Source organism: Ictidomys tridecemlineatus, chromosome 1 (genome assembly GCF_052094955.1).
Source record: "Ictidomys tridecemlineatus isolate mIctTri1 chromosome 1, mIctTri1.hap1, whole genome shotgun sequence".
In the NCBI taxonomy this organism is placed as follows: domain Eukaryota; kingdom Metazoa; phylum Chordata; class Mammalia; order Rodentia; family Sciuridae; genus Ictidomys; species Ictidomys tridecemlineatus.
The window spans coordinates 141,386,328-141,412,185 of NC_135477.1; the positions used below are offsets into that span (position 1 = coordinate 141,386,328).

The window sequence follows — 25,858 nt, forward strand, 5'->3', positions numbered from 1 at the left end:
CAGTAAGAAAGAAAGGAGAGAAAATGAAATTATGTAAAATGTTCATTAAAACCTCAAGAGTAGGGCTGGGACTGTGGTTCAGTGGTAGAGTGCTTGCCTCATATGTGCGAGACCCTGGGTTCGATCCTTAGCACCACATAAAATAAATAAGTGAAATAAAGGTATTAAAATATTTAAAAAAATAAAACCTTAAGAGTAGAAGAAGAAAATAGGAATAAAGGATTATAGCAATGGACTGTTTGAAAATAGCTAGCAGAATTTGAGCTGGATTTGAATGTCCCCAGCACAACGAAATAACTGTAGTGATATATATGCAATCACCCCGATTTAATCATTAAACACTGTATACAATAGAATGTCACATTATACCCCATAAATATGTACAAGTACCATTCATGAGTTAAAAAATAGAAGCGAAAACAAAACCATTAAAAAATAGTGGCAAATATAGCAGATATCAATCAACTACCTCAATGTTAACTTTGAATGGACAAAAGTTAAAATATTTAAATTTAAAGACAGAGCCTGTTAGAGTGATTCAAAAAACAAAAGTACAACTATATGTTGTCTCCAAGAAACCTGATTTAAATATAAAGACAAATATAGCCTGTAAGTAAATGGATAACAAAATGCCATACACTAATCAAATGAATCAGGAATACATATATTCATCTCAAATGGAGTAAACTTGAAAGCAAGGAAAGTCATCAGAAATAAAATAAAATAAATATATTACATAATAATATAGAAATCAATTCTCCAAAATGACTTAATAATCTTTTTGTTAACTATACAAAATGGATTAAAAACTTAAGATCTGAAACTATAAAACTACCAGAAGAAAACAGGAGAAAATCTCATGTCACTGATCTGGATAAGATCCCTAAAGCACAGGCAACAAAAACAAATAGGACTACATCAAATTTAAAAAGCTTGTGTAGAGCAAACGATATAACTCACAGAGAGTAAAGACAACCTATAGATTAGGAGAAAAAACCTCTTTTAATCTGCACACCTGATAAGAGGTGAATATCCAAAATATATAAGAAACCCAATAATAAAAAAGAAAAAAAATCAAATAACTTTATCTAAAGACCTGAACAGACATTTACCAAAGACAGACATATGAATGGCCAACAACAACAAAAAAAAACCAAATAAACATTTTTGTTGATAAGGGAAGTGGCAAATGAAAACCACAATTGTGAGGCAAGAGAAAGAGTTAAATAGGTAGGTAGGGCCCCTTCAAAAGGTCAGATTTCTGTGTAGCAGGCTGAGAGACTACAGGCACAAAAGGCCAGGCTTCATCAAGGTCAAGCCCATCCCTGTGTAAGCAGAAAAAGTAAGTGACAGTGAGACAAATGTTGCCTAATGCCCAGACCCCCTCCATAAAGAGGAACTTATAGGACCAGAGGGAATGTGAAGAGCTTATGGAGCACCTTAGCCAGGATTGGGTCAAGAACTAGCTAGCTTCCTTAACCTTACAGATTTACATACATCCCTAGACAATACCACTCACTGGCAACCCTCTCTTTCCATTCCTCCTCATACAGAAGTTCTGCTTTCTTTATGTTACTCTAATAAATCCTGTTACTTTGCTCTCACCCTTTGTGTCTGTGGAGTTCATTTTTCAAATTCATGAGACAAAGATACCACCAAACCATGCTCCGTGCTACAATATCACCTCATACCTTTTAGAATGGCTATCATCAAAAAGATAATAAGCATTGGCAAGGATATACAGAAAAGGGAAGTCATACACTATTGGTGGGAATGTAAATTATTATTGCCATTATGGAAAAAGATATACAGATTCCTCAAAAAACTAAAACTAGAATTAACTAAGATTTAGCAACCCTACTTCTCTGTACATATCCAAAGGATTTGAAATCAATATATTGAAGAGATACCTAAACCCCATGTTTACTGGGGTATGATTCACAATATCTCAGTTATGAAACCAATCTTTGTGTCTATCAATGAATGAATGAATAAAGAAAATGCACAAAGGAATACTAAAGAGCCATAAAAAAATTCTGTCATCTGCAATAACCTTGATAAATCTAAAGGACTTTACGTCAAATGATATCATATAGCTAAATAACTGGAAAAATAACAAAAAAGAGAATGAAAGTCATATAAAGACAAATATTACATATTTTCACTAATGCTATCTAAAACAACAAAACTCATAGAAACAGAGTAGGATAGTGGTAATTAGAAGCTGGAAGATAGGGATAATGGGGAGATACTGATTAAAGGATACAAAGACAAAAGGAATAAGTTTTTGAGGTCTCTTGTACAACATGATGATTACCCTTAATAATAGTACATTTGCATAGTTCAAAATTGCTAAAAGCGAATTTCAAGTGTTTGCACCTTCAAACATAAGTACTTGAGCAGATGGATATTAAGTAGCTTAAATTAATCATTCCACTTTGTATACATATATCTTACATGTATCCCTTAAATATACAGAATTGCCAATTTACAATAAAACTTTTTCTTAAAAAAAAAGAAATTAATCTCAACTAAGTTTTAACTTTAATTTCCAAAGCAAAATGCAAAATGAGGGGAGAAAGGAAGCAAGGAGGGAAACAAAATAGAAAATAAAGAACAAGAGACAGGGACCAGTGAATAGAGGCTCATTTGCAGAGTACCAGTAACACTATCCAATCTGGAACCCAGCTTCATCTCTTTAAGCTTCTAGGAATTGAGTCCATACATATTCTGTTTTAAGTCATCTGAAGTGAGATTTTTGTTACTTTCAACCGTAAGAGTACTGTCTAAATAGTACGTGAGCATATCAGAAATATAATGCTATTAAACTAATATCTGCAATACACGCTAATTTTATGTTTCAGGGGTACAAATTTCATAAATTTTTTTTAAAAATATTTTTTTAGTTGTGGTTAGACACAAAATATCTTTATTTTATTTATTTAGTTTTATATGGTGCTGAGTATTGAGCCCAGAGCCTTGCATAACTAGGCAAGCACTCTACCACTAAGCCACAACAACAGCTCAAATTTTTATTTTTTATATTCTGTGTTTCCTTTGTGTAAAGCATTTAAATTTGAATGTATTATTTTTATAAGAAGTGTTCATATTTGGGGGGATCTCAATTTACATGAATATCAAAAAGGCAAAAAAAGAGAAAAATCTAAAGAAAAAATTAAAGTGAATAAAACAATACTAATTTACCTTTAATATTTCACATTTAAAAACATAACACAGAGCTGGGTGTGTACACACCTGTAATCCCAGTGACTCAGGAGGCTGAGGCAGGAGGATCGAAAGTTCAAGGCCAGCCTCAGAAACTAATCAAGGCCCTAAGCAATTTAGCAAGATACTGTCTCAAAATAAAAAAAAAAAAAAAAAGGGCTGGGACTGTTGCTCAGTGGTTAAGTGCCCCTGGGTTCACTCTCTAGTAATCAAAAAATAAATAAATAAATACAATAAAAACACAGAATATCTGATTGCCCTTTTCATCTACCATTAAAAATATTAGGTCTTAACAAAGAAGATAAAGAGGAAATAAACTTCTTAAAAATAAAGGAAACTGCTGGGTGAGGTGTCGCATGCCTGTGATTCCAGCAACTCCGGAGGTTGAGGCAGAAGGATCATGAGTTCAAAGCAAGCCTCAGGAATGGCAAAGTTGCGCTAAGCAAATCAGTGAGACCCCTCTCTAAATAAAATACAAAAGAAAGGCTGGGGATGTGGCTTAGTTGTTGAGTGCCCCTGAATTCATTCCCTGATACCAAATAAATAAATAAATAATGAAATAAAGGGAACTTAGAATACATCATACTCAGCATCACTATCATGCCTAGGCAAAAAAATAAGTATAAAAGTCATAAGTTTCTCTTTCTACTTGACTTTCTTCCCTGTAATAGATTACTACCAAAATCAGCTGGAAGTGTGGCTCAGTAATACAGCACATGCTTACCTAGCATGTACAAGGCCCTGGGTTCCATCCCCATAACCCTACCCTTCCATTCATGCTCCCTCCTCCCAAAGAGATTACTACCAAATCACCTTGGTGAAGGAGTTGAGCTCTACAGGCTGGAAGGGAAGTTATAAGAAATGTATGGAGTCTAACAGCCAAAAGAAATTTTAATCCACATTCATCAAGAGTTTCTCCACCTGCAAATAGGAAAAAAAAAATGTTAAAAAAAAAACATTTTGTAAGCAAAACAATACTAAAATTTCTGACAATCAGCATATGTCACAGCACCAGAAACCATGATAAAACATTTTAAGCTGACAAAAAGTTTATCTAAAATATTTTCTAATATTCCCTTTTTCTACATAATTTTACATTACAAAGGTATTATATAGCTAAATAACTGGAAAAATAACAAAAAAGAGAATGAACTGACTCAGAATTTATTAACATTCTTTATAATTTGATCTTATTTGATTTAAATTAAAATGAAACTGGATTTTTAAATAGTTAATTTCACACCTTATCTGAGATTTGAGGGAAATTGTCCAAATTTGTTCATAAATTCAGGAGATTTAAAAAAAAAATACTTCCTGTGTGATAAAAAGATCAAATTTTCTTATGCTTTCTTTTGTTATTATAGGTAGGAGTAATTACTTATGCTAGTTTTATTATTTATCAAGTTATATTATTATAACTTGAAAAAAATCAACAGAAATTACTGCATTTTCAAGTACCTAAAATAATTGTTTAATAAAAATCAGTTGGCTGGGAATGTAGCTCCCAGTGATAGAGTGCTTGCCTAGGAAGCATGAGGCCCTCGGTTCAATCCCTAATACCACAAAAAAATCTGTTAACTTTTGCTAAACTCACAAATATTCAGCAAAAATGAGTGCCATGATGATTTTTTGTGTCCTTCCTTTATGGCACTATGATTTATGGGATATAAAATATTTATTGAAGTCAAAACTACTATAAAGATAGAAATAATGTTTTTTAAGTCTTCATAGCATCATTTTATTAAAAAAATTTAAGATCATTTTTTCTGTGAAAATAAGTAAAAATATTATCAGCTGTATCTTCAAATACTCTATGGAATTTAGTATTACCTTGGCTTTTGTCTCTGCTTTCTCCAATATCAGTGCTTGTAGTTGCAATAGTATCTGCTAAGGCCATCAGAGACATCTGTTCCATCCGGCTAAGTCCTGGTAAACTAGAATGAAGTAAGTGGCCAGAAAGAACTTGAGCATGCTCAGGACCAAAATAAGTTGGACTATACTGTGAAAGATCAATAACTCTGGGCTTTGTAGTTTCTTCATCTGTCTCTAACACATTAATATCAGGCATTATAGCTGAAGTCTGAAAAAGTTCATCATAACTTTCTTTTGACAACTGGCTTGATTTATTTAAAAAACTCTCATTATTAGATTTCTCCAAAGATGAATAACAGCTATCATCATCAGCTGCAAGTAAGGCATATAACGGAAGTGGAGGGACAGAATCTATTTCAGTGTAATCTATATTTTCAGCTTTGTTGAATGCCTGGGGATCTCTGGTAGTGCTTCCACTAGCACTAATGGTGAGAGACCTTAGGCGGCGTTCATGATTGGATTCAGTTTCATTCAGAGCCACAACTTCCCCAGCAATGCACTTGACAAGATGTGACAAGATGGCCTTTGCTCTTCGAACTTTGCCAAGATCCATGAGTTCCAAAAGTTGCAAGGGATGGTACTGAGGTAAAGTTGGGGACAATACATGAGCTGCTTCAAAAAGACCTGAATCTTCCATATCCACTGAAGGATCAAATACAGTTTTCTTTCCACAAATTTTCTGTGCAAGACTGGTCATAGATCGAGTCAGCGCTTTCTTTGGAGGATGTAACCCAGAACTTGATGAGTTACTCTGTTTTATTAAACTTAGTATAGACGGAGTGCTCCCATTGCATGAATCTGTTATAACAGGTTCTTGTTTAGAAGATGGCTGCCACTGGGAATATACATGCATTTCACAATCCATTCCTACTACAAGAATGCCATCCCGAACCCATGATAGAGAAACAGGAAATGGTGGGGAGCCATCTACAGAAGAAACCAAGTCCACGCTTCGTAACAGTACAAATTTAGAAAGAGGCACAATTTTAGTACTCTCCCAGAGAGGAAATGTCAGGTTTTCCTTACCAGGTTGTTCTTGTACTTTGCCAGACAGTGGTCCATACATAAAAAGTTTTGATCCAATTCCTACAGTCAGGATATGAGAACCATCTTCTCTAGACATCCAATCTAAATGAACTAAATGCTTGGTGTTTGATGTGATACTTTCTTTACTGAATAAACATGCCTCTTGCTTATTATAGGCCACTAAATTGCTATCAACACTAATGCCAGAATCCAACACTGTGCTTAACTCATCTAAATGAATTGTCTGTTCAAGGACCCAATATGAACCTCCTGTAGACTCACATTCAAAAATACTTACATGCATCAAAAAGTCCTGAGAAGATCTATTAGATGCAGGCTGCTTATATGCTACAGCTAAACGATTTGTATGTGCACAGCTAACTTCTATAGGCCTACCAGGTACACTTATACTACTATTGCTCTGAAGTCCATCTTCAATAAGTAATGGCCATTCTTCCCAAATATATACAAGATCCATTTTTCCATTCTTTGATGTGGCAGATTCTCCATCTGTTACTCTGCATCTCCAAAATCTTACTTTCTCATCTGAGCATGAAGTTGCCAATAAATAAGGAGCACTGCATACAGGATATATGGAAGAAGAACTCAGATGTCCTATAATAAAAATAATCCATTAAAATATCAAATTTAGTTATACTTATGTTCTCATCAACTAAAGGTTTTAGTCCTTTTGCATGAACTATTGTTAGGAACATGGTAGTCTATATCTAGTTTAAGGCTCACTAAGATCAGTAGGAGGCATTTAGTGACATCACAACAATATATTAAAAATGAATCACCAAAGCCTAGAGCAGAAAGGGAACGTTAGGAAAGTTTACTTCAATTCCTGCATTTATAGGTAAAGACCCAACCTAATCAAACACATTAAGTATGCTGTGTATGAATCAAACAACTAGACTAAGGAGGAATTAGAAATCTGAATTCTTATCTTGATTCTAAATCTAGCATTCATTTTATAGCTCTCTGCTAATTTTAGACATTATCTTAAAGATATTAACATTTTTAAAGTATTTTTCAACACTCTTCGTCTCCTCCTTGTTCATATTTTTCAATACAAATGTGAATGTCCCTTGTTTTCCTAAATATTAAAGGGTCACTTTGTAGGGCCCTTCAATATAACTAAATGGTGAGTAGATTCCTAGGTGGAACTTAACATTTTCTCTACTATTAGTTTACTAAATCAGGTTTTGGCAAACTTAAAGGGCCAGGCAGTAAAAACTATTTTACACTTTAGGGTCTCTGTTACAACTACTATTTCCATAAAATTCACAAACCTGCTGATGGCTTAACACTTATTATCTCTACTCCTTCCGGTAAATGGAACTCTTTGCTATACACCATTTCGGAAAACAAAGACAACTTGCTGGTACTCTGAAGATTTGCTCTGCAAGCCTGATACTTCTGTGAAAAAGGAGATAGGATCTTCTCGGGAGAAGAAGAATAATGTTCTTCTGGTTGCCAAACTGCTTCAGATATTTTCGTGTCCATTTTTTCATCTACAAAACATAAGAAAAAAACCAAGAAGTTGGCAGGGAACTCTATAAATACTATAACTACTACATTTTATAATCCAAAACTCCTTTACAAAAGATAAAACAGAACGCATATTAATGTTTTACACAGCAAGAAAACAAGAAACTCATTTTGCTTTTCTGTATTAATTAAATAATTATCATTACTACATAAGAATGACTTTAAGAAATATGTCCTAAACTATCCAATCATGTGTAATTTTTAATATTTATGCCTAAAGCTACAACCAAAATAAATGAATAAATAAATAAAGGACTTACCCAATGAGACAGGAATTGACTGTAAGTGTAAATTCCACATATGTAGTAGTGAACGGCTGTCTTGTGTGTATTCTATCACAACTAGGTAGAACTTTTCAGAAAATCTATTAGGTGAACTGCCTGTTGGTATCAGTGATATTTTTCATTATTAACACAGATAAATGAGACAACATACCAAATAAACCAACTTAAAATTTAACTATTTTTAAAAGAAAGAAAATTGAAAATTTTTATCTAGGATTCCAAATACAAAATGGCATTGTAGAATATATTCAACTTCTTTACCACATAAATTTGTTAATCTAAAATTTTAACAACTATATATATATACGTTATTCTTAAATTTCATTTTTTAATTGAAAGGCTTAAAAAATCATATCACAGTCATCATAATGTTCATATAGATATCTTATTAAGAGGAAATTTTCTAAATAAGAACTATGTAATATATATTTTTTAAGTGAAAATTTTCATTTATTTAAGCAATATAGCTAAAACTGTTATGCCAAAATGTATATTTTAAGACAATATATCATGATGAAATTTTGTTGCCAAAATTTTTCAAAGTTTCATACTGGAATGTCTTATTCAGATGCATATCTAATGACCAGAATGTAAGTATTCATCAACTAACATATTATGTAAGAAAATTTTTCTTGGTCCATACTATACAGATTAAACAACATACGAAGTTGCTCAAAAAAACTAAATGAGTTTTCTAAAAATTATAATAAAATCAATGGTTCACTATTCCTTTTTTTATTTATAAGACACTTGAAGTTTTCACTATAAGCTATTCCTGGTTAGATATGAAATGACATTAAAAAACTACATTGTAAATACCCTATAAGTCATAGAACATGTGAAAAACAGAAAGCAACTATTTTTGAGACCCAAAGTTTTTGCCCTTTTAAATTTGTATTGGAAAAAGTTTTCAAAAGAACTTTTTAGGACCTGGGATTTATGGCTCAGTGGCAGAATGCTTGCCTAGCATGTGTGAGGAGGCACTGGGTTCGATCCTCAGCACCACATTTAAATAAATAAATAAATAAATAAACACTTTAGAAAATAAAGATGACCATAAATATTTTAAATCATCTTGTGTTAGGAAACTAAATGAAAAGGTAACTTTGATAATGTATTCTGAGTTAGGTATTCAAATTGTAAGAATTAATAGGCAGGAAAGGACAAAGGAATGATCACCAAAAAAAAAAAAAACCAATCCTACTTCTTACAATTTCACTATCAAGAAAGAATGCCCCAATAATGAAAATATCCATAAAATACTTTTCTTCTTGACAAGAAAGAAAAGAAGATAAAAACAACTCCTTGGTATTTTCTGGAAAGCTCTAATAATAAAGATAATTGCTGAGTAAAAGTCATTAAGAATTCCCTGAATGTTTTAAGAAAAACTTTTTAAAAAATTAGTCTTAAAGATAAAAAAATTAAAAATTGAACAATATTAGAAAAGAAAATGCTAGAAAGATAAAGACATAACCTTAAGCACAAGGGAGTAATTTTTTTTTAATATTTATTTATTTATTTTTTTAGTCTGTGGTGGTCACAACATCTTTGTCTGTATGTGGTGCTGAGGATCGAACCTGGGCTGCACGTATGCCAGGCGAGCACGCTACTGCTTGAGCCACATCCCCAGCCCCAAGGGAGTAATTTTTATTTAAAAAAATTTAATGAAAGAGATTTGAAATTAACATTGCCATTTTAATATAAAAAGATAAAAACCTTTTTATTTAAATAAACAATATTTTATTCTATACTTGCCATCTTTATTCCCCATTTTTAGCGTATTTCCATCGTGTTCAAAATCATAAAACAAGAGTAAAGTGTATTTTCACAGCTCATGAAATCTCAGAAAAAATGATAGAAGACTAAATAAAAGCAGGGGTAAGAAACTGGATGTTCAATGTAAAAGTGGAGAATTCTAAGGAATACTTCTTAAAAGAGAAGAAAAATGGAAATGGTGTTAGAAATAATATCCAAGAGGTAGAATAAACAATGTACAAGAGAAGTCAGAAAAAAAAATATCTGGAACAAGTAGAGAATGTAGTTAATATTATTTCAGACTTGATAACTGACTTGATAAGTGGTAAACTTATAAATCTTTATAAGATTTTAATCTTAAGGAACATCATTTCTGAGTTTGGTTTGGTTCTGTAATTAAGATTAAAGACCAAGAAATTTTAGTTTTATTTTTCTCATTTTCTTTCATGTAAATTAACAGCTAATGTTGAGCAGTGAGTTTAATAAAGAATTTTAAACTTTTAGTATAAAAAGTACATTAAGATACTTAATCAGCAGGCACAGTAGCACATGCCTATAATTCTAACTACTAGGCAGGCTAAGGAAGGAGGATGGCAAATTTAAATCCAGCCTGAAAAGAGACTACGTCTCAAAATAAAAATACGAAAGGGCTGGGGATGTAGCTCAGTGGTAGATCACTGACATGCACATGGCTCCAGGTTCAATTCCCAGTACCAACAAAGAAAACAAAAACACTTAGCCTTTAAGGACCCCATAGCTTGAATTTTTAAGCTATTTCTTTAAATTATAGGTTTCTAAAAGGCCAGGGATCCATGTCATCCTATGTAGAGTAAGATCTTATCTATTCGATGAATATGCAAATATCAATGGTAAATATTTCTATTATGCTTTTTGAAAACTATATAACTGAGAAATTCCTTTGTTTTTTTTTCCATTTCTAGTTAATAATAAAAAAATAAGCCAGGATAAGTGACATGAGCCTGTAGTCCCAGTTATTCTGGATGCTGGGGCATTATTGCTTGAACCCAGGAGTTCAAGGGCAGCATGGGCAACATATTAAGAACCTGTCTCAAAATAAATATATAGTTGTCAATATTTATAATAATATCAGAAATGTACACAGGACAATTTTAACTTGAGTTATACAATGTAAAACATATCAATTTATCTTTAGTAACTACTTAAGATTCTCTATATTAATGTTATTACATATAAAAATTCTTTACCTGTATCAGCTAAAATGTTGTCTTTTCTGAGACTTTTCCTCTCAAGATTATTCAAAATAAAATCTTCTTGAAAAACATGAAGCAGTTGGGTTTTTTTGCCATGCTAAATATAAACAAATATCAACATAAGTTGGGATACATATCACATACCTGACGCTAAGTAACAGAAAAATAATACTTACAAGTTTGGTAATGGGATCTAACGCAATAATGCATCCTGGCCTTGCTGTTGATTGTTGACTGACGATGTTAAACACTTCACCAACATATTTCTGTTTTTTAAAAAATTGATATCTCCTTTACTAAACAATAAATTCAAAAGTAATTAAAAGCAAATAACATGAATTTTTAGGCATAACAGATAAATAACAATTAAGTTCAAGTGAGACTAAATACAATTCCTTTCAACAATCAACATTCTAGGATTTTACCTTAAAAGGAATTACTTAGGAACAGTGACAGCTCAATTGATAGACAAAAAAAAAAAAAAAAACAAAAAACCACTGCTTGTAATTTTTAGGGGGGAAATATTTTATATCCATGAATGTGAAATACTAAATTAAATGTCCTGGATATGTTCTAAGAAGCAGTGCTTTTTTCAAATATTTATTCTTAAGTTTTAGGTGGACACAATATCTTTATTTTACATTTATGTGGTGCTGAGGATGGAACCCAGTGTCTTGTACATTCTAGGCGAGCACTCTACCACTGAGCCACAACCCCAGCCCCAGAAGCAGTGCTTTTAAAGTATTAATTTTGAGGTGGGAAAGATAGAGCTAAAGAAATAAGTTGACACACTATCTATATATGCTGATTTTTTAAGCCTCTTAAACCCCAACTGCTTTAGTCAAGTTCACTCTGCTAATTGTGGTCAATATTCCTAACTTCATCTGTCCATAAAAGCATCTATCTAATCCTGCTGTTCATTTTCTTCTCTGAAACACTTTCTTCATTTGGTTTCTAATATATACCACATTCATACTACTTTTAATAATGGAATGCTCTAGCATTCAATACTTCTATCATTTGCTCCCTCCCTCCACAATTTCATCAACTTCTACAACTTTAAATTTATCTACCAACAACTTCTTAATTTATATCTTTAGGCCTCACCTCCCTCTAAACTCCAGAGACCAGTACTGAGTATCTTGGATGTCAAACAGGCATCTCAAAATTAGCATGCACAAAGTCAGGCTCTTGACTCTCCTTGCCCCTCAAAAAAATGCTCATGTAAAATTTTTCATTTCAACTCATGACAAGAACTGAGTATTTCTTTGTCTTTATTCTTTTTCTTATGATTTTATTGGTGCATTATAATTATATATGATAGCAGGATTCATTATTATATACTCATGCATGGGGACACAATATAATAATATAATTTGGTCAATATTGGTCCCTCTAATTTCCCCTTTCCCTCCCATCCTTCCACCCTCTAGTCTTCTTCCTCTGCTCTATTGGTCTTCCTTCTATTTTTTTTTTTTTTGAGATCTCTCCCATTCCATCGATTACTTTTTCCATTTTCCTCTCTAGAATCTGCGTGTGGAAAACCCTTTATTTTCTGAGCCTGACTTAGTTAACATGATGAGCTCCAGTTCCATCCATTTTTTTCCTGCAAATGACATTTTATTCTTTATGACTGAATAAAACTCTACTGTTTTTTTTTTTTTCTTTCTCTTTATTCTATTACTGAGGATTGATCCCAGGGGCGCTTAATCACTGAGCCACATGCCCAGCCCATTTTTGTATTTTATTTAGACACCAAGTGTCACTGAGTTGCTTAGGGCCTCACTAAGTTGCTAAGGCTCACTTTGAACTTATGATCTTTCTACCCCCGCCTCCTGAGCTGCTGGGATTACAGGCATGCACTTGGCTCCATTGTATTTTTATCCATTTTTCCAGTGACAGTCACACTGGCTGATTCCATAGTTTGCCTATTATGAATAGTGCTGCTGTGAACATGAGTACACATGTATCACTATAGTATGTTAACTTTAATTCTTCAGGAGGAGTGGTATAGCTGGGTCATATGATAATTCCATTCCTAATCTTTTGAGGAACCTCCATACTGACTTCCACAGTCATTGCACATTTTTTCATGTTTGTTGTTCATTGTACTTTATCTTTTGAGAAGTATCTATTTAATTCATTTACCCATTTATTGATTGGGGTTTTTTGGGCGGGGTAAATTTTCTGAGTACTTTACATATTATGGATATTAATCGTCCATCAGAAGAATACATAGCAAGGGCTGGGGCTGAAGCTCAGTGGCAGAGAGCTTGCCTAGCATGCGTGAGGCACTGGGTTCAATCCTCAGCACCACATAAAAATAAATAAATAAAATAAAGGCATTCTGTCCATCTATAAGTACAAAAAAATTTTTTTAAAGTAAATAGCAAAGATTTTCTTACATTCTGCAGGTTGTCTCTTCACATCAACTGTTTTCTTTTTTTTTTAATATTTATTTTTTAGTTGTAGTTGGACACAATACACTTATTTTTTAATTTTTATGTGGTGCTGAGCAATCAAACCCAGGGCCTCACATGTGCTAGGCAAGCATTCTACCGCTGAGCCCCAGCACCAGCCCCTCAACTGTTTTCTTTACTCTAAAGAAGCTTTTTAATTCTATGCCACACCATTTATTAATTCTTGGTATTTTTTCTTGAGCTTTAAGAGTCTAATCAAGGAAGTTGGAGCTTGTGTCTATATGTTGGAGTGTTGACTCTACATTTCCTTCTAGGAATTGCATAGTTTCTGGTCTAATTCCTAAGTCTTTCACCCATTTTGAATTACTTTTGTGCAGTATGAATGATAGAGATCTTGTCTCATTTTTCTATGTAGATTACTATTTCTTTCAGCACCACCAGGGTTTTTTTTTTTTTTTCCTCTAACATGTTTTTGGCACCTTTGTGAAGGATCATCTAGATGACTATAGATCTGTGAGTTTGTCTCTGTTCTGTTCCATTGGTCTATATGTCTGTTTTAATGTTTTCATGTCACTACCATGCACTGTTAGTTTCTAGAGTTCTATAGTGTAATTTGAAGTTAGGTACTTTGATAACTCAAGAATTGCTTTTCTGGGGCTGGGCTTGTGGCTCAGAGGTAGAGTGGTTGCCTAACGTGCGTGAGGCACTATGTTCGATGCCCAGCACCACATAAAAACAAAGGTATTGTGTCCATCTACAACTAAAAATACATGCACACACACAAACACACACACATATAAAGAACTGCTTTTTTGGCTTAGAACTGCTTTCACTGTCTGGGTATTTTATTCATCCAAATTAATTTTAGGACTTTTTTTTCCCTCATTGTGTGAAGGATATCATTGGTATTTTGATGGGGATCACAATGCATCTGTAGATAGTTTTTGGTAATAAGGCTATTTAATATTAAACTATTTAGTAATGTTTATTAATTTAATAATATTTATAATGTTAATTCCATGAATGTGGGTGGTCTTTTTTTATTGGTTCTTTTTGGTAATACATGACAGCAGAATTCATTTTGATATAATTATATAAGCATGGAATATATTTTATTCTAATTGGGACTCCATTCTTATGGATCTACATGATAGTGGGATTCACTATGGTGTATTCATGTATGTACTTAGAAAAATTATTTTGGATTCATTTCATTGTCTTTCCTTTTCCTATCCCTTCTTCCCTCCATTGATGCCCCTTTGACTAATCTACTGAATATTTATTTATTCTTCCCTTCTCTCCCTTTATTAGCTTGCTCATATCAGCAAAAAGATTCAACCTCTGGCTTTTTAGGGACTGGCTTATTTCCTTAGCATGATAATCTCCAGAGCCATACATTTTCTTACAAATGTCATAAAGCCATTCTTCTTTATGGCTAATACTCCATTGTGTGTATATACCACATTTTTAAATCCATTCATCTGTTGAAGGGCATCTAGGTTGGTTCCATAGCTTAGCTACTGTTAAGTAAGCTGCTATAAACATTGATGTGGCTATGTCACTGTAATATACTTATCTTAAATCCTCTAGATATATACCAAGGAGTAGGACAGCTCGGTCAAACAGTGGTTCCATTTCTAATTTTTTGAGGAATCTCCATACTGCTTTCCAGAGTGGCTGCACCAATTTTCAGTCACACCAGCAATGTATAAGTATACCTTTCTCCCTAAACGTGGGGGGTCGGGGTGGGGGTTGTTCCATCTTTTAGTATCTTCTTTAATTTCTTTCTTTAGTGTTCTATAATTTTCAATGTAGAGGCATTTTATCTCCTTGCTTAGATTTATTCCTAGGATTCCCCCACTCCCCAACCTGAGGCTATTTTGAATGGAATATTTTTCCTGATTTCTTTTTCAGTGAATTCATACTTGTGTATAGAAAAACTATTGATTTTTCTATGTTGCCTTTGTACCCTGCTAAAGAACTTAAGAATAGAATACTTTACCTACTGCTGAATTCCCACAATCCATGGGAGTCACCCTTTTTACTCACATTCATTCATATCCAGTTCAATTCTGACTATTCAATGTTCAAAACATATTCAGAATTTCAATTCTTATCTCTATCATTACTACTTGCTACCATTCTAAGTCCCTTTACTCTCAACTGGACCAATTTCCCAAATTGGTTTTCTCTGATTTCACTTCTGCTTCACACATCTAATCTATGTAGTTACCAGAATTTCATATCATCCAAATCCTATCACCCTATCATTTTCTTCAATGGTTTCCACATTATTCATAGTAAAAGCCAAAGTTTTCACAATGGACTACAAGGGCTTACATGGTCTGGCAAGGCTAACTTCCTGCTCTTACACCTGACTACTCTTCACCTCACTTTCTCTACTCTAGCCACAATGATCTACTTGCTGTTTCTTTACATAACCAACATACTCTAGTTTCTAAGTCTTTGAGTTGGCGATCCCTCTTCCTGGATCACCCTTTCTTTAACCACATACCAGCTCCCTCATCTCCTGCAGGTCTTTTCTCAAATGGTATCTTTTCTGTATATATTTTTACCTGACTCCTCTCCACCCCTGCACCACCATCTCTCTTCACCAGAATATAAGGGTATCTGTTTTGTTCATGACTAAATTCCCAGCACTTAAACAGTGCATAACAAACAGATAATCCTTAATATATATTTCTACTGTAACACTATGTATTTGTTTTGGAAAATTTTGCCTTTTCCAAAATCAGGCATTAAAAATAATTTATAGAAGAAACGAGATTGGGGAAGACCATTGACTGCAACTTTGTAACTCAAGCATTAACAAGTGCATTAATTTCTAGCTGAAAAGATGGCTTGGATCTCCTAAACAGGAAGCTCACGTAGAACTGAAGGCTGCGTCAACAAACACCAAAACCAAAAAAAGCAGAAATGCCTGCTTAAGGGAGACAATATAGTTGACAGGCTCCTATAAGTTAGGCATAGAAAGAAGTGTGGCCTCTCATAAAGCAAAAGCTTTGCAATGCTATCAAAAGAATTCCTCCCTAAACCATAACCATGCTGACAGCTTTTTATTTTCATATCTAACAATTATTAACTTTTTTTTCTAGACTAGAAAAGTGTTTGCTGAACTGTCAAAAAGAAATATTATGCATGAATTTAGACTAATAAATTTTAACATATATTCCATGCATCCTAGTCTTATACCAAAGATAGTTTGGTAATAAATGGTTTTAAGTAATAGTAGCAGAATTTTTATTTTTAAAAAAGCTTTACATAATGGTTACACCCTACATTTTTGCAAAACACACTGTCATAAAATCTGCAATAATTATGAAGTAAAATATGGCAAACATCATATTAAACACTTAAACTATTTATAAAGACAGTACTCACAGAAATTTCAGGGTTGGAAAGCTCATATAATAGTTTCTTGGCATCAATTACTGCTTCATATAACCTCAGATATTGTCCATCACTAGCTACAAAGCATGCACTAGGAGAGTTGCAGTATGCACCTACAAAGTATTTACAAACATTTAAAATTTACGCCTTTGGTCATAATGTCAAAAAATCTAAATTAGTGAAATAGAAATAGAATGCTTACCTAGACAATAACTGGGTATAAGAGTAGGAAGCCATGCCACATTGGAAAAGGCAGAAACATGAAGAGAATTAATCCGGGCAAGCTCAGACACTCCTCCAGAAAAAGACAATGGCCCAACCGGATCAACCCTCCAAAGAATAAGCTCACTATATACAGCATTGGGATCCTGAAATGCCATATCACCAGTGCTTTTATTTTGTTGTGTCAAAGAATATTCTTCAAAATTTACAGAATCATGAGGTTGCTTTTGGTTATCAACATCTGGTGTCCTTAATGCATTATGGTGTGACGTTGTCAGTAATAATGGTAATACTGAGTGGCAAGCTAAATCATTAAGATGAAAACGATGACCACAATATCTGGATTTGTGAGAAATACTAAGAACTGTAGAAAAAGCAGATTCCTCAGCAAAACTGACCAGCCACTGATTCAGAGAACCATCAGCATGCTTTGAAATCATCATAACATTAGGGGTAAAAATACTTAATTTTAAACTATTAGATGATTTGTTGTGACCAGAAGAGATAAGCATTGATGTAGAACGAGTGAGGCCAGAAGGTTTTTGTTTCCCCTGCTGAATAGCCAAGTCCACATTCTTGGTACAGGCATACATTACTATGCTTTTACAGAGAGAGTTCGCATCACCTGTGGGAAAAGCTACAGGAATTCTGGAAACAAAGGACACCTACAATTAAGAAAGAAAACATTAGAACATATAAAATTATATACAGAGATACTATAAAACAAGAATATCTCCATAGATATTATAGTAATAGTACCTGTACTTGACGAAACATACCAGGCTGGTATTCATCCAGCCAATCTACATGCCAAACTAGTAAAGAACCATCCATGGGATGAATACTGAAAAGCATGTCTGCATTTTTATTCCATTCAGACAGAAGTACTTCAATCTGATGATCAATGGCAGCTGATGGTAATGGTGTAAAATTTGAGTTTGATACTATTTTATCACCACCCAATTCCTTCTTGTCATGAGTTATTTTCAGATCATCAATACCATCATCCATCTCTATAAGCAAAAAGAGTTCACAAAACAAGTAAAGAATAGCTTTATAAAAGTATTCAAGAGAAACATAGTTTTTATATTAACAAACATAGGCTGCCTCTTACCAACAAATTTGCTCCAGGGATATAAGGTCACTGAATTTGACTGAGTAATAAGAAAGCCTACAGAACTGAGTCAAATAGTGAGCAAAAGGAATAATACTGAACTAGAAAAGTGGAAAATTGGATTCTAAACACAGATATTCTACAATTAGCACTCAGGTTAATTTCACTAAGATACACTACAACTTTAGACTTCAGTTTTACTCATGGTAAAATGAAAGTTAGAACTGGGACTACAATGCTGGGGCTGAATTTTTAAATACACTATTTTATTTGTATTTTCTTCACCATTAGATCTTGAGTATGCCACACTAGTCATCTAGGTATATACACTTTTAACTGACACGATATCTTAACTATTTTAAAGGAATCACAGGACCCAATTTCCGGACATCCTTCAATATTTGTTATTATAATTTTTTTAAAAATTTCAGCCCTTAAACACTCCCCTTAATTAAAAAAACATATATATATATATGCATGTGTGTGTGTGTGTGATATGTGTGTGTGTGTATATATATACACACACACATATATACAATACCTTTATTTTATTTATTTATCTTTATGTGGTGTTGAAGATCAAACCCAGAGCTTCACACATGCTAGGCATGTGCTCTACCACTGAGCTACAACCCCTGCCCTCCCCTTAATTCTTGGTTAGAAATATAGAGTCTTTCCTAACATGGTCCCTTTAAAAAGTATTTTAACTGTTTATCAGATTTAAAAAAGATAAAACATATAGCTGGGTGTGGTGCCACATGCCTGTAATCCCAGTGGCTCAGGAGGCTGAGGCAGGAGGATCATGGGTTCAAAGCTATCCTCAGCAGTTTAGTGAGGCACTAAGCAACTCAGTGAGACCCTGTTTCTAAATAAAACACAAAATAGAGCTGGGGATTTGGATCAGTGGTCCAGTGTCCCTGAGTTCAATCCCCAGTACCCAAACCCTAGAATAAAGATAAGAATAGAAATCAATTAGAAAATGACAAATTACTCTAAAGGGCAAGGGGCATGAAAAGTCAGGCATAAAAGAATTAAAACAAAATATATTCACTCATTCTGTTCAACTTGCATCAAACAAAATACAAAATAAAAGGATGCCCTTTTTCCTTTTTCATCTGATAAAAAATCCATAATGAAAAGATAATGTCAAAGGAGGCACAAGAGGATATTTGGATACAGTTAGAGAAACTATAAACTGACAAACATTACTGCTGGGCCATTTGGCAGAACTTATTGATATTTAAAATCTATATACTCCCTGGTAATTCCACATCTAGGAGTTTATGTTATACAAAAATTCACACAACGAAGAAATGATGTGTCACTGTACTACAATTAATACAGTGACAAACTATTTAGAATTAAATAGTTATCAGTAAAGAAATCAAAGCTTTTTCTTAGTTACAGAAAATCAAACAATAAGATAGAAAACTGCCTATTAAATAAAACAAGTTGCAAAACATTATTTTTGTTTACATGAATAACCATAGTACTATTTTAAAAATAAAACAACAATGACTAGGCAAGCATGGTGGTGCACACCCGAATTCCAGCAACTACAGAGGCTGAGACAAGAGGATCACAAATTCAATGCCAGCCTTAGCAGCTCAGTGAGGCTCTAGGCAACTTAGCAAGCAAGACACTGTCTCAAAATAAAAAATAAAAGGGGTGCTGGGGATGTGGCTCAGTGGTAGAGTGCTGACTTCATATACATGAAGCACTGAGTTCAATCCTCAGCACCACAGAAATAAATAAATAAATAAATTTTAAAGAATTAAAATAAAAAGGGTTGGGGATGTAGCTCAGTAGTAAAGCCCCAGTGTTCAAATCCCAGTAATTTCCCTCCAAAACAAAACAAAACAAAATCCCAACTGCTTATATAAGCATAGATAAAAATCAAACTGGATTGGAAGATAGCTCAATGATAAAGCACTTGCCTAACATGTGCAAGACCCTGGGTTTGATAACCAGTAATAGGAGAGGGGAGGAAGAAAAGAATCAATCTGTAAGGACACCTATAAACTTAATAATGCAAAAACTATAACTGTGCTATTTTATTTTTTTCTAATGATCAGGTAAACAAAACTTGTTAAAAAACAAACACATTTATAATCTAGCCTACAGCAGAGATGGATGGCTAAATATACACTGAACTTTCATATTCAGTATTGTATTTAGTATTATATTTTAGTATTCATTATATATTAGTATTTGGTATTATGTTCTTTTTCTTTTCTTGGTAATGGGGATTGAACCCAGGGTTTCATACATGTTAGGAAAGTGCTTTATCACTGAGTTACATCCAAAGCCCTAATATTTAGTATTAAATTTAGCATATAATGGTTATTCAGTAAGAAACTATATGGAACCCTGTAACTATTTCTGGTCAATGTAATGAGAGTGAAATAATATTTGTCATTTCCAAGTCAAGGTTGAAAAACAGTTATACCTTTCTCTTCTCTCTCTACAGCAACTGTAGGCTGAATACAGAGGAATTTAAGATCTTAGCACTCCTCAACTTTAACATGCATACAAATCCCCTGGAAATTTTATTAAATTATAGATCCTGGCTTAGTAAGTCTGTATAGAGCCGAGATTATGCATTTCTAAGAACTTCCCAGGTAATGGAAATACTGCTATTCCATAGAAAGTCCTTTAAGTAGCAAAGTCCTGGAGGCTGACTAACCCACTAGAGCACAAAACCCTAAATTCTTAAATCACCATGTGAAAAAAGCAACTTTTGGAACAGTAACATCTACACCATACTAATAAATGAGTTAGCGCATATTTGCATTATGCCACTGTGATTTTTGAGTTTATTTCTGACAATAGTTTAACCCTAATCTTAAAAAAGGTTATCTTAACAAATTAAACTTTCAGTCTTAAAGCTTTACCTTCATCAGATTTTATATCTGCTTGATTACCTTCTTCTACACTGGCCTCAGAAGATGGATGTTCAAAACTTTTTCTAAGTTGCTGTAAAAAGACTTCCATGGACAAAGTAAACTGCAGCTCTTTATTGTTTAACCAGTGTACCACAAAAGGTCCACTCTTCTCTTCATTTTCACTTAAACTCAGAGATGTAATAGACGGAAGAAGAGGAATGTCTATAAAAAAAAAAAAATCACAAGATTAAAATTTTTACCAAATGGCATACAAAACATTCATAATTCTTATTTTGATTATTACATATCTTTTGTGTGTCTGAAAAAGCATTTCTCCACTTTTTCTTTTTGGGTTCTGGGGATTGAACTGAAGGACACTCGACTGCTTAGCCACATTCCCAGCCCTATTCTGTATTTTATTTATAGACAGGGTCTCCCTCAGTTGCTTAGTACCTCGATAAATTGAGGAGGCTATCTTTGAACTCATGATCCTCCTGCCTCTGTCTCTGGAGCTGCTGGGATTATAAGTGTGTACACCACTGCCCCTGGACTCTCCATTTTTTTTTTTTAAATGCTTTTAATTGTAGATGGACATAATACCTTTATTTTATTTTTATGTGGTGCCTAGGATCGAACCCAGTGCCTCACATGTGCAAGGCAAGCCGCTCTACCACTGATACACAACCCCAGCCCCTCTGCTTTTTAATTTAACTTAATTTTATTTTGCTTTGGTTTTTAAAAGATCTTTTTTAGAGCACTTTTAGATTCACAGAAAATGGAGAGAAAGGTACAAAAAGAGTTATATACTCTCAGTTCCCATACATGCCTAGTCTCTGCTATTATCAACATTATTACATTTGTTAAAATTGATGAACCCACACTGAACATCACTGTCATCCAGAGTACACAGTTAAGGGTTCATTCTTGGTGAACCATTCTATGGATTTGGATAAAGTAATAATAATATTACATTTATCTTAAACCTCTTAAATATCAGTTAACCTATATAAAATATTATTCAACAGCAATCTTTATATATATATATATATATACACACACACACACACACACACACACACACACACACACACACACTGCAGATTGAACCCAGGGGCATTTTATTTTTCATTTTGAGACCTTATTATTTTTCATTTTGAGATAGTCTCACCAAGTTTCTGAGGGACTTGCTTACTTGCTGATGCTGGTATTCTGAGTTACTGGAACTATAGTAGTATACCCTGAACCTGGTTAGCAACATCTTAACAGACTGCCACATTAATTTCTGTAATGATCTAACCATCTAAATCTGTGATTGATATTATTTATTAGCATCAAGCTGAAGTTAGAAGGTACAAAATTGAGGTTCCCTTCTCATGCATAAGGAAAGCATTCAAAACATAACACCCTCAGCTAAAAAAAAAAGTTTCTTGATATTACTTTTGATATAATTGCTATTAAGTATAGTGATAAGTATAGTAAATCCACTTAGTTATGACAAGTTATCCCTAATTAATGCAGGTAAAGAAAAATCCAAGTCTATCATGTTATATCAAATCTGGATCATGCTAGTATCTGCTGAATGGTAAAGGCTGGAATAGATTCAAGGAATATAAACCATTTTCTCCAAAATAAATCTATTTTTTAAAGAAATTATAAATAATTCAAATTAAATATCTGTTCAAATAATGTGTCTACTGTTAAATACCAACAGAAGAATACTACAGGAAACAAATGGTAAAAGAAAAGATAAAAGAACTGACTGTTCTGTTAAAGACAAATTCTAACATTCAGTTCAAGGGCTTTTGTTTATTACCTATACATTCCTTAATATAATTACTTGATTAATATTTATCTATCACCTACCTGATTATATACTTCATAACAAAAGTATGACACCCATTTTGATTGCCACTGTATCTCCAGTTCCTATCACCATTTCTAGTTTCTACACTGGGGTAAGTACTCAATAAAATCCAGGGCTGGGGATATGGCTCAAGTAGCAGCATACTCGCCTGGCATGCAAGAGGCACTGGATTCCATCCTCAGAACCATATAAAAATAAAATAAATATATTATGTCTACCTAAAAGCTAAAAAATAAATATTAAAAAAAAATCCAAGAGGAGCTGCCAATCCTATTGTTTCTGGATGTATACAAAGTACTGCCAGGAACTGAGAGGACATTCCCAAGAAGCTATGGGTAAGATTTTCTTATATCTGACTTACAATCAACCAAAATGAGATCAGTAATGACTTTTGTGGACCATAGGCCTAGCTATTAAATACACAGAGGGAAGGAATAAAGCTGGGTTTTAGCAGAAAAATTCTAACTAAAAGGAAACTCAAACCTCTTTTATATCCTGACTTCGTTCTAATAATTTGTTTTTCATTTTTATAAGAAATTTTCATCAAAAGGATATGGGATCTAGCACAGACAGAGCATGTTCTGTCAAAACCCTCTCCTGTGGCTATTTCTATTTATGGGCAAGTAACTATAATCTAAAATCTATGCTTTAAGTAGGAAATATACCATCCAGAAAGGTCATTCCACCAGACTGAATTTAGGAAAAGGAATTCTCCATAAAGTTCAATCTAGCTGCTAATAATATTACACTAATTTGATCTACTGTACACTTTCCTTAGCAACCTAATATCTAAGTAAAGGTTTTAGAGTTTCCCTTATTAAAAGCTAGTCAAGATGTCACACTGGAACTTAGGGTTCCTTTCTCAGTAACCTCTCAGCTTTTTCCATAGTCTGAGAATTTAAGCTTTCTTAGTTCTCAAAATATTGACCCTTTTTGTTGTTTTTAAAATATTTTATTTTCTGTGCTAGGAATTGAATCTGAGGTCTTGTGCTTGATACATAAGCACTCTACCACTGAGCTACACTCCCAGCCCAATACTGCCCTTTATTCAGCAAGGACCTTCAAAGTTATTCCATTGATCTTAGAGATAATTTTGTATTATATCAATTGTCAACATATTTTTGATAAAAGTGATGACCTTTCCCAATCCTATATAATTTTTTAATGAAGAAAATTCAATAGTCTCCCATTTTCTTCATTCATGGATTCCTTTACAGCTCCACTGGTATTAACCAAATAAAAGCTAAGAATATTGGAAAAACTTTTCAAGTATCTCTATACATTGACACAGCATAGCACTTGTCACTTTGCTGAACAAAATTCTAATCAAGTAACTAATGAATCATACTTATTGCTGTTTCCTTGAAGAATGCCATATTGTAATTTCCAACTAAGGCTTAGTTGATACTTAAAATATTCCACAGCATATAAAAATCAGTAGTTCTTTTCTAGGGAGAGAGATGGGAGTTTGGATAGCCGTGAAAAGAAGCTTTTACTTTTCACTTTTATACAAATGACATTTATCATGCACAAATATAGTCTTTTAATTCTTTTTCAAATAATATTCCAACGTTCCACTTAAGAGCTTCAATTGTGATCAATGGATTTTATACATGACAACACTATTTACTAAAAAGGGAAAAACAATTTCCAAATTTATAGGTAGACCCAGATATTCTAGATCTTTCAGTCTGCCTATTAATACATACTTAACTATTGAGATAAGTTTTGTAATTCTTCCAATTATAACTTTTACATTGTTTCTTACCTACTTGTGAAATGACTCCAAAGATAAAGCATCAAACAATAGTTTTAACAACTATAATTATAAAATATTACTTTTGTGGCATTAACAACTATAGCTCCAATCTCAACTTTTGAAAAATTAATAATGAATTAAGATTTTATATCATAAATCAAATCATGGCCTTAAAAAGCAAATAATTAGAAACCAGTGGACTAGCTATAATGATAAACTGGCAAAGTCAGTTACCTCCAATGTTTTATATATTCAAAAACTAAAAGTATAGCTTACTAGTTATAAAATCAATCTCAAAAACATGTTTTGAGCTATGCTTTATTACCTGTAGCTGGGTTGATGCTAGCTGCAATATGAAAGTGGCAAAGTGCATTGGCATGCAGTGGAGTGTTCCTGTGGACATGATGAGGATCTTGCTGATGAGGCAGATAGCCAGTATGTGCTACAAGTGCAAGTGATCTCCTCCGACCTCTACGAAAATGTCTTAGATTTACCTGTGTGAATAAAAACAAAGTAAAACTAATGCCTATATTGTATGTGTAGTCTGCATCATACTGTTATTTGAAGTTACATATACCCTATTTCCAATAACTTTATTTGTAAAAAAAATCTTTCAATATTTTAATAGCATATTTGAATCCTGAAGAATAACATTAAAACTTAAAGTGTATGAGTTCCTCTCTCAAACTCTACACAACACTTTGCAATTTTTATTTGGTTTATTTTCTTAAAATTAACTTCCTGAAAAAAATCATTTTTCCAATAATGTGTCTATAAACAGTGTCTTTATTTATACAACTTTGTCTGCAGCTTACTCCCTGTGACCAGGAAGCTTTGAATATTACCATAATACATTAGAATATTTATTAATTTACAGAATATTTTCATCAACATCGTCTCATCTGATCCCATGAGGGAGACAGTACAAATATTGTCATTCTCATCTTTTGTATGATAAAACAGTTTATGTAGAACCCAAGCTCATCTAGCTAACAAGAGGCAGAGCCAAAGTAGAAAAACTCTTCAGATTCCTAGGGTAGGACTTCTTTGAGCTATTATTAAACACAATTCTATGTGTTGTTGAGTGTACAATGAAATATACATTTACTTACACTCGGAAATATTAGAATACTACTCAGATTTAAAAGAATTGCTCCATAATCATATAAAGGATCCAGAGATAAACCATTTGTTTTCAATGAGTCTGTCTTGTTATTCTATTTTTAATCAAATCA

General features: G+C 33.2%; 1 protein-coding gene across 7 annotated transcripts in view; it reads right to left on the reverse strand.

Moving 5' to 3' along the window:
* Nucleotides 1–25,858, reverse strand: part of Dmxl1 (Dmx like 1) — a 163,450-nt gene that overhangs the window by 96,982 nt on the left and 40,610 nt on the right. For 6 of the 7 annotated variants that reach the window (XR_005728517.2, XM_040273549.2, XM_040273547.2 and 3 more), the window contains exons 9-19: nt 24,949–25,117; nt 21,010–21,222; nt 17,761–18,014; nt 16,982–17,666; nt 16,771–16,892; nt 11,125–11,214; nt 10,943–11,045; nt 7,938–8,057; nt 7,419–7,640; nt 5,056–6,738; nt 4,039–4,146 (exon numbers count right to left, since the gene is read on the reverse strand). Coding sequence is in view for 6 of the 7 variants with exons in the window: in XM_040273549.2 (XP_040129483.1) it covers nt 4,039–4,146; nt 5,056–6,738; nt 7,419–7,640; nt 7,938–8,057; nt 10,943–11,045; nt 11,125–11,214; nt 16,771–16,892; nt 16,982–17,666; nt 17,761–18,014; nt 21,010–21,222; nt 24,949–25,117 (3,769 nt within the window). In the remaining variant the exon portion in view is untranslated. The remainder of the gene's footprint in view (nt 1–4,038; nt 4,147–5,055; nt 6,739–7,418; nt 7,641–7,937; nt 8,058–10,942; nt 11,046–11,124; nt 11,215–16,770; nt 16,893–16,981; nt 17,667–17,760; nt 18,015–21,009; nt 21,223–24,948; nt 25,118–25,858) is intronic. The other variant, XM_040273548.2, reaches the window with a different exon arrangement.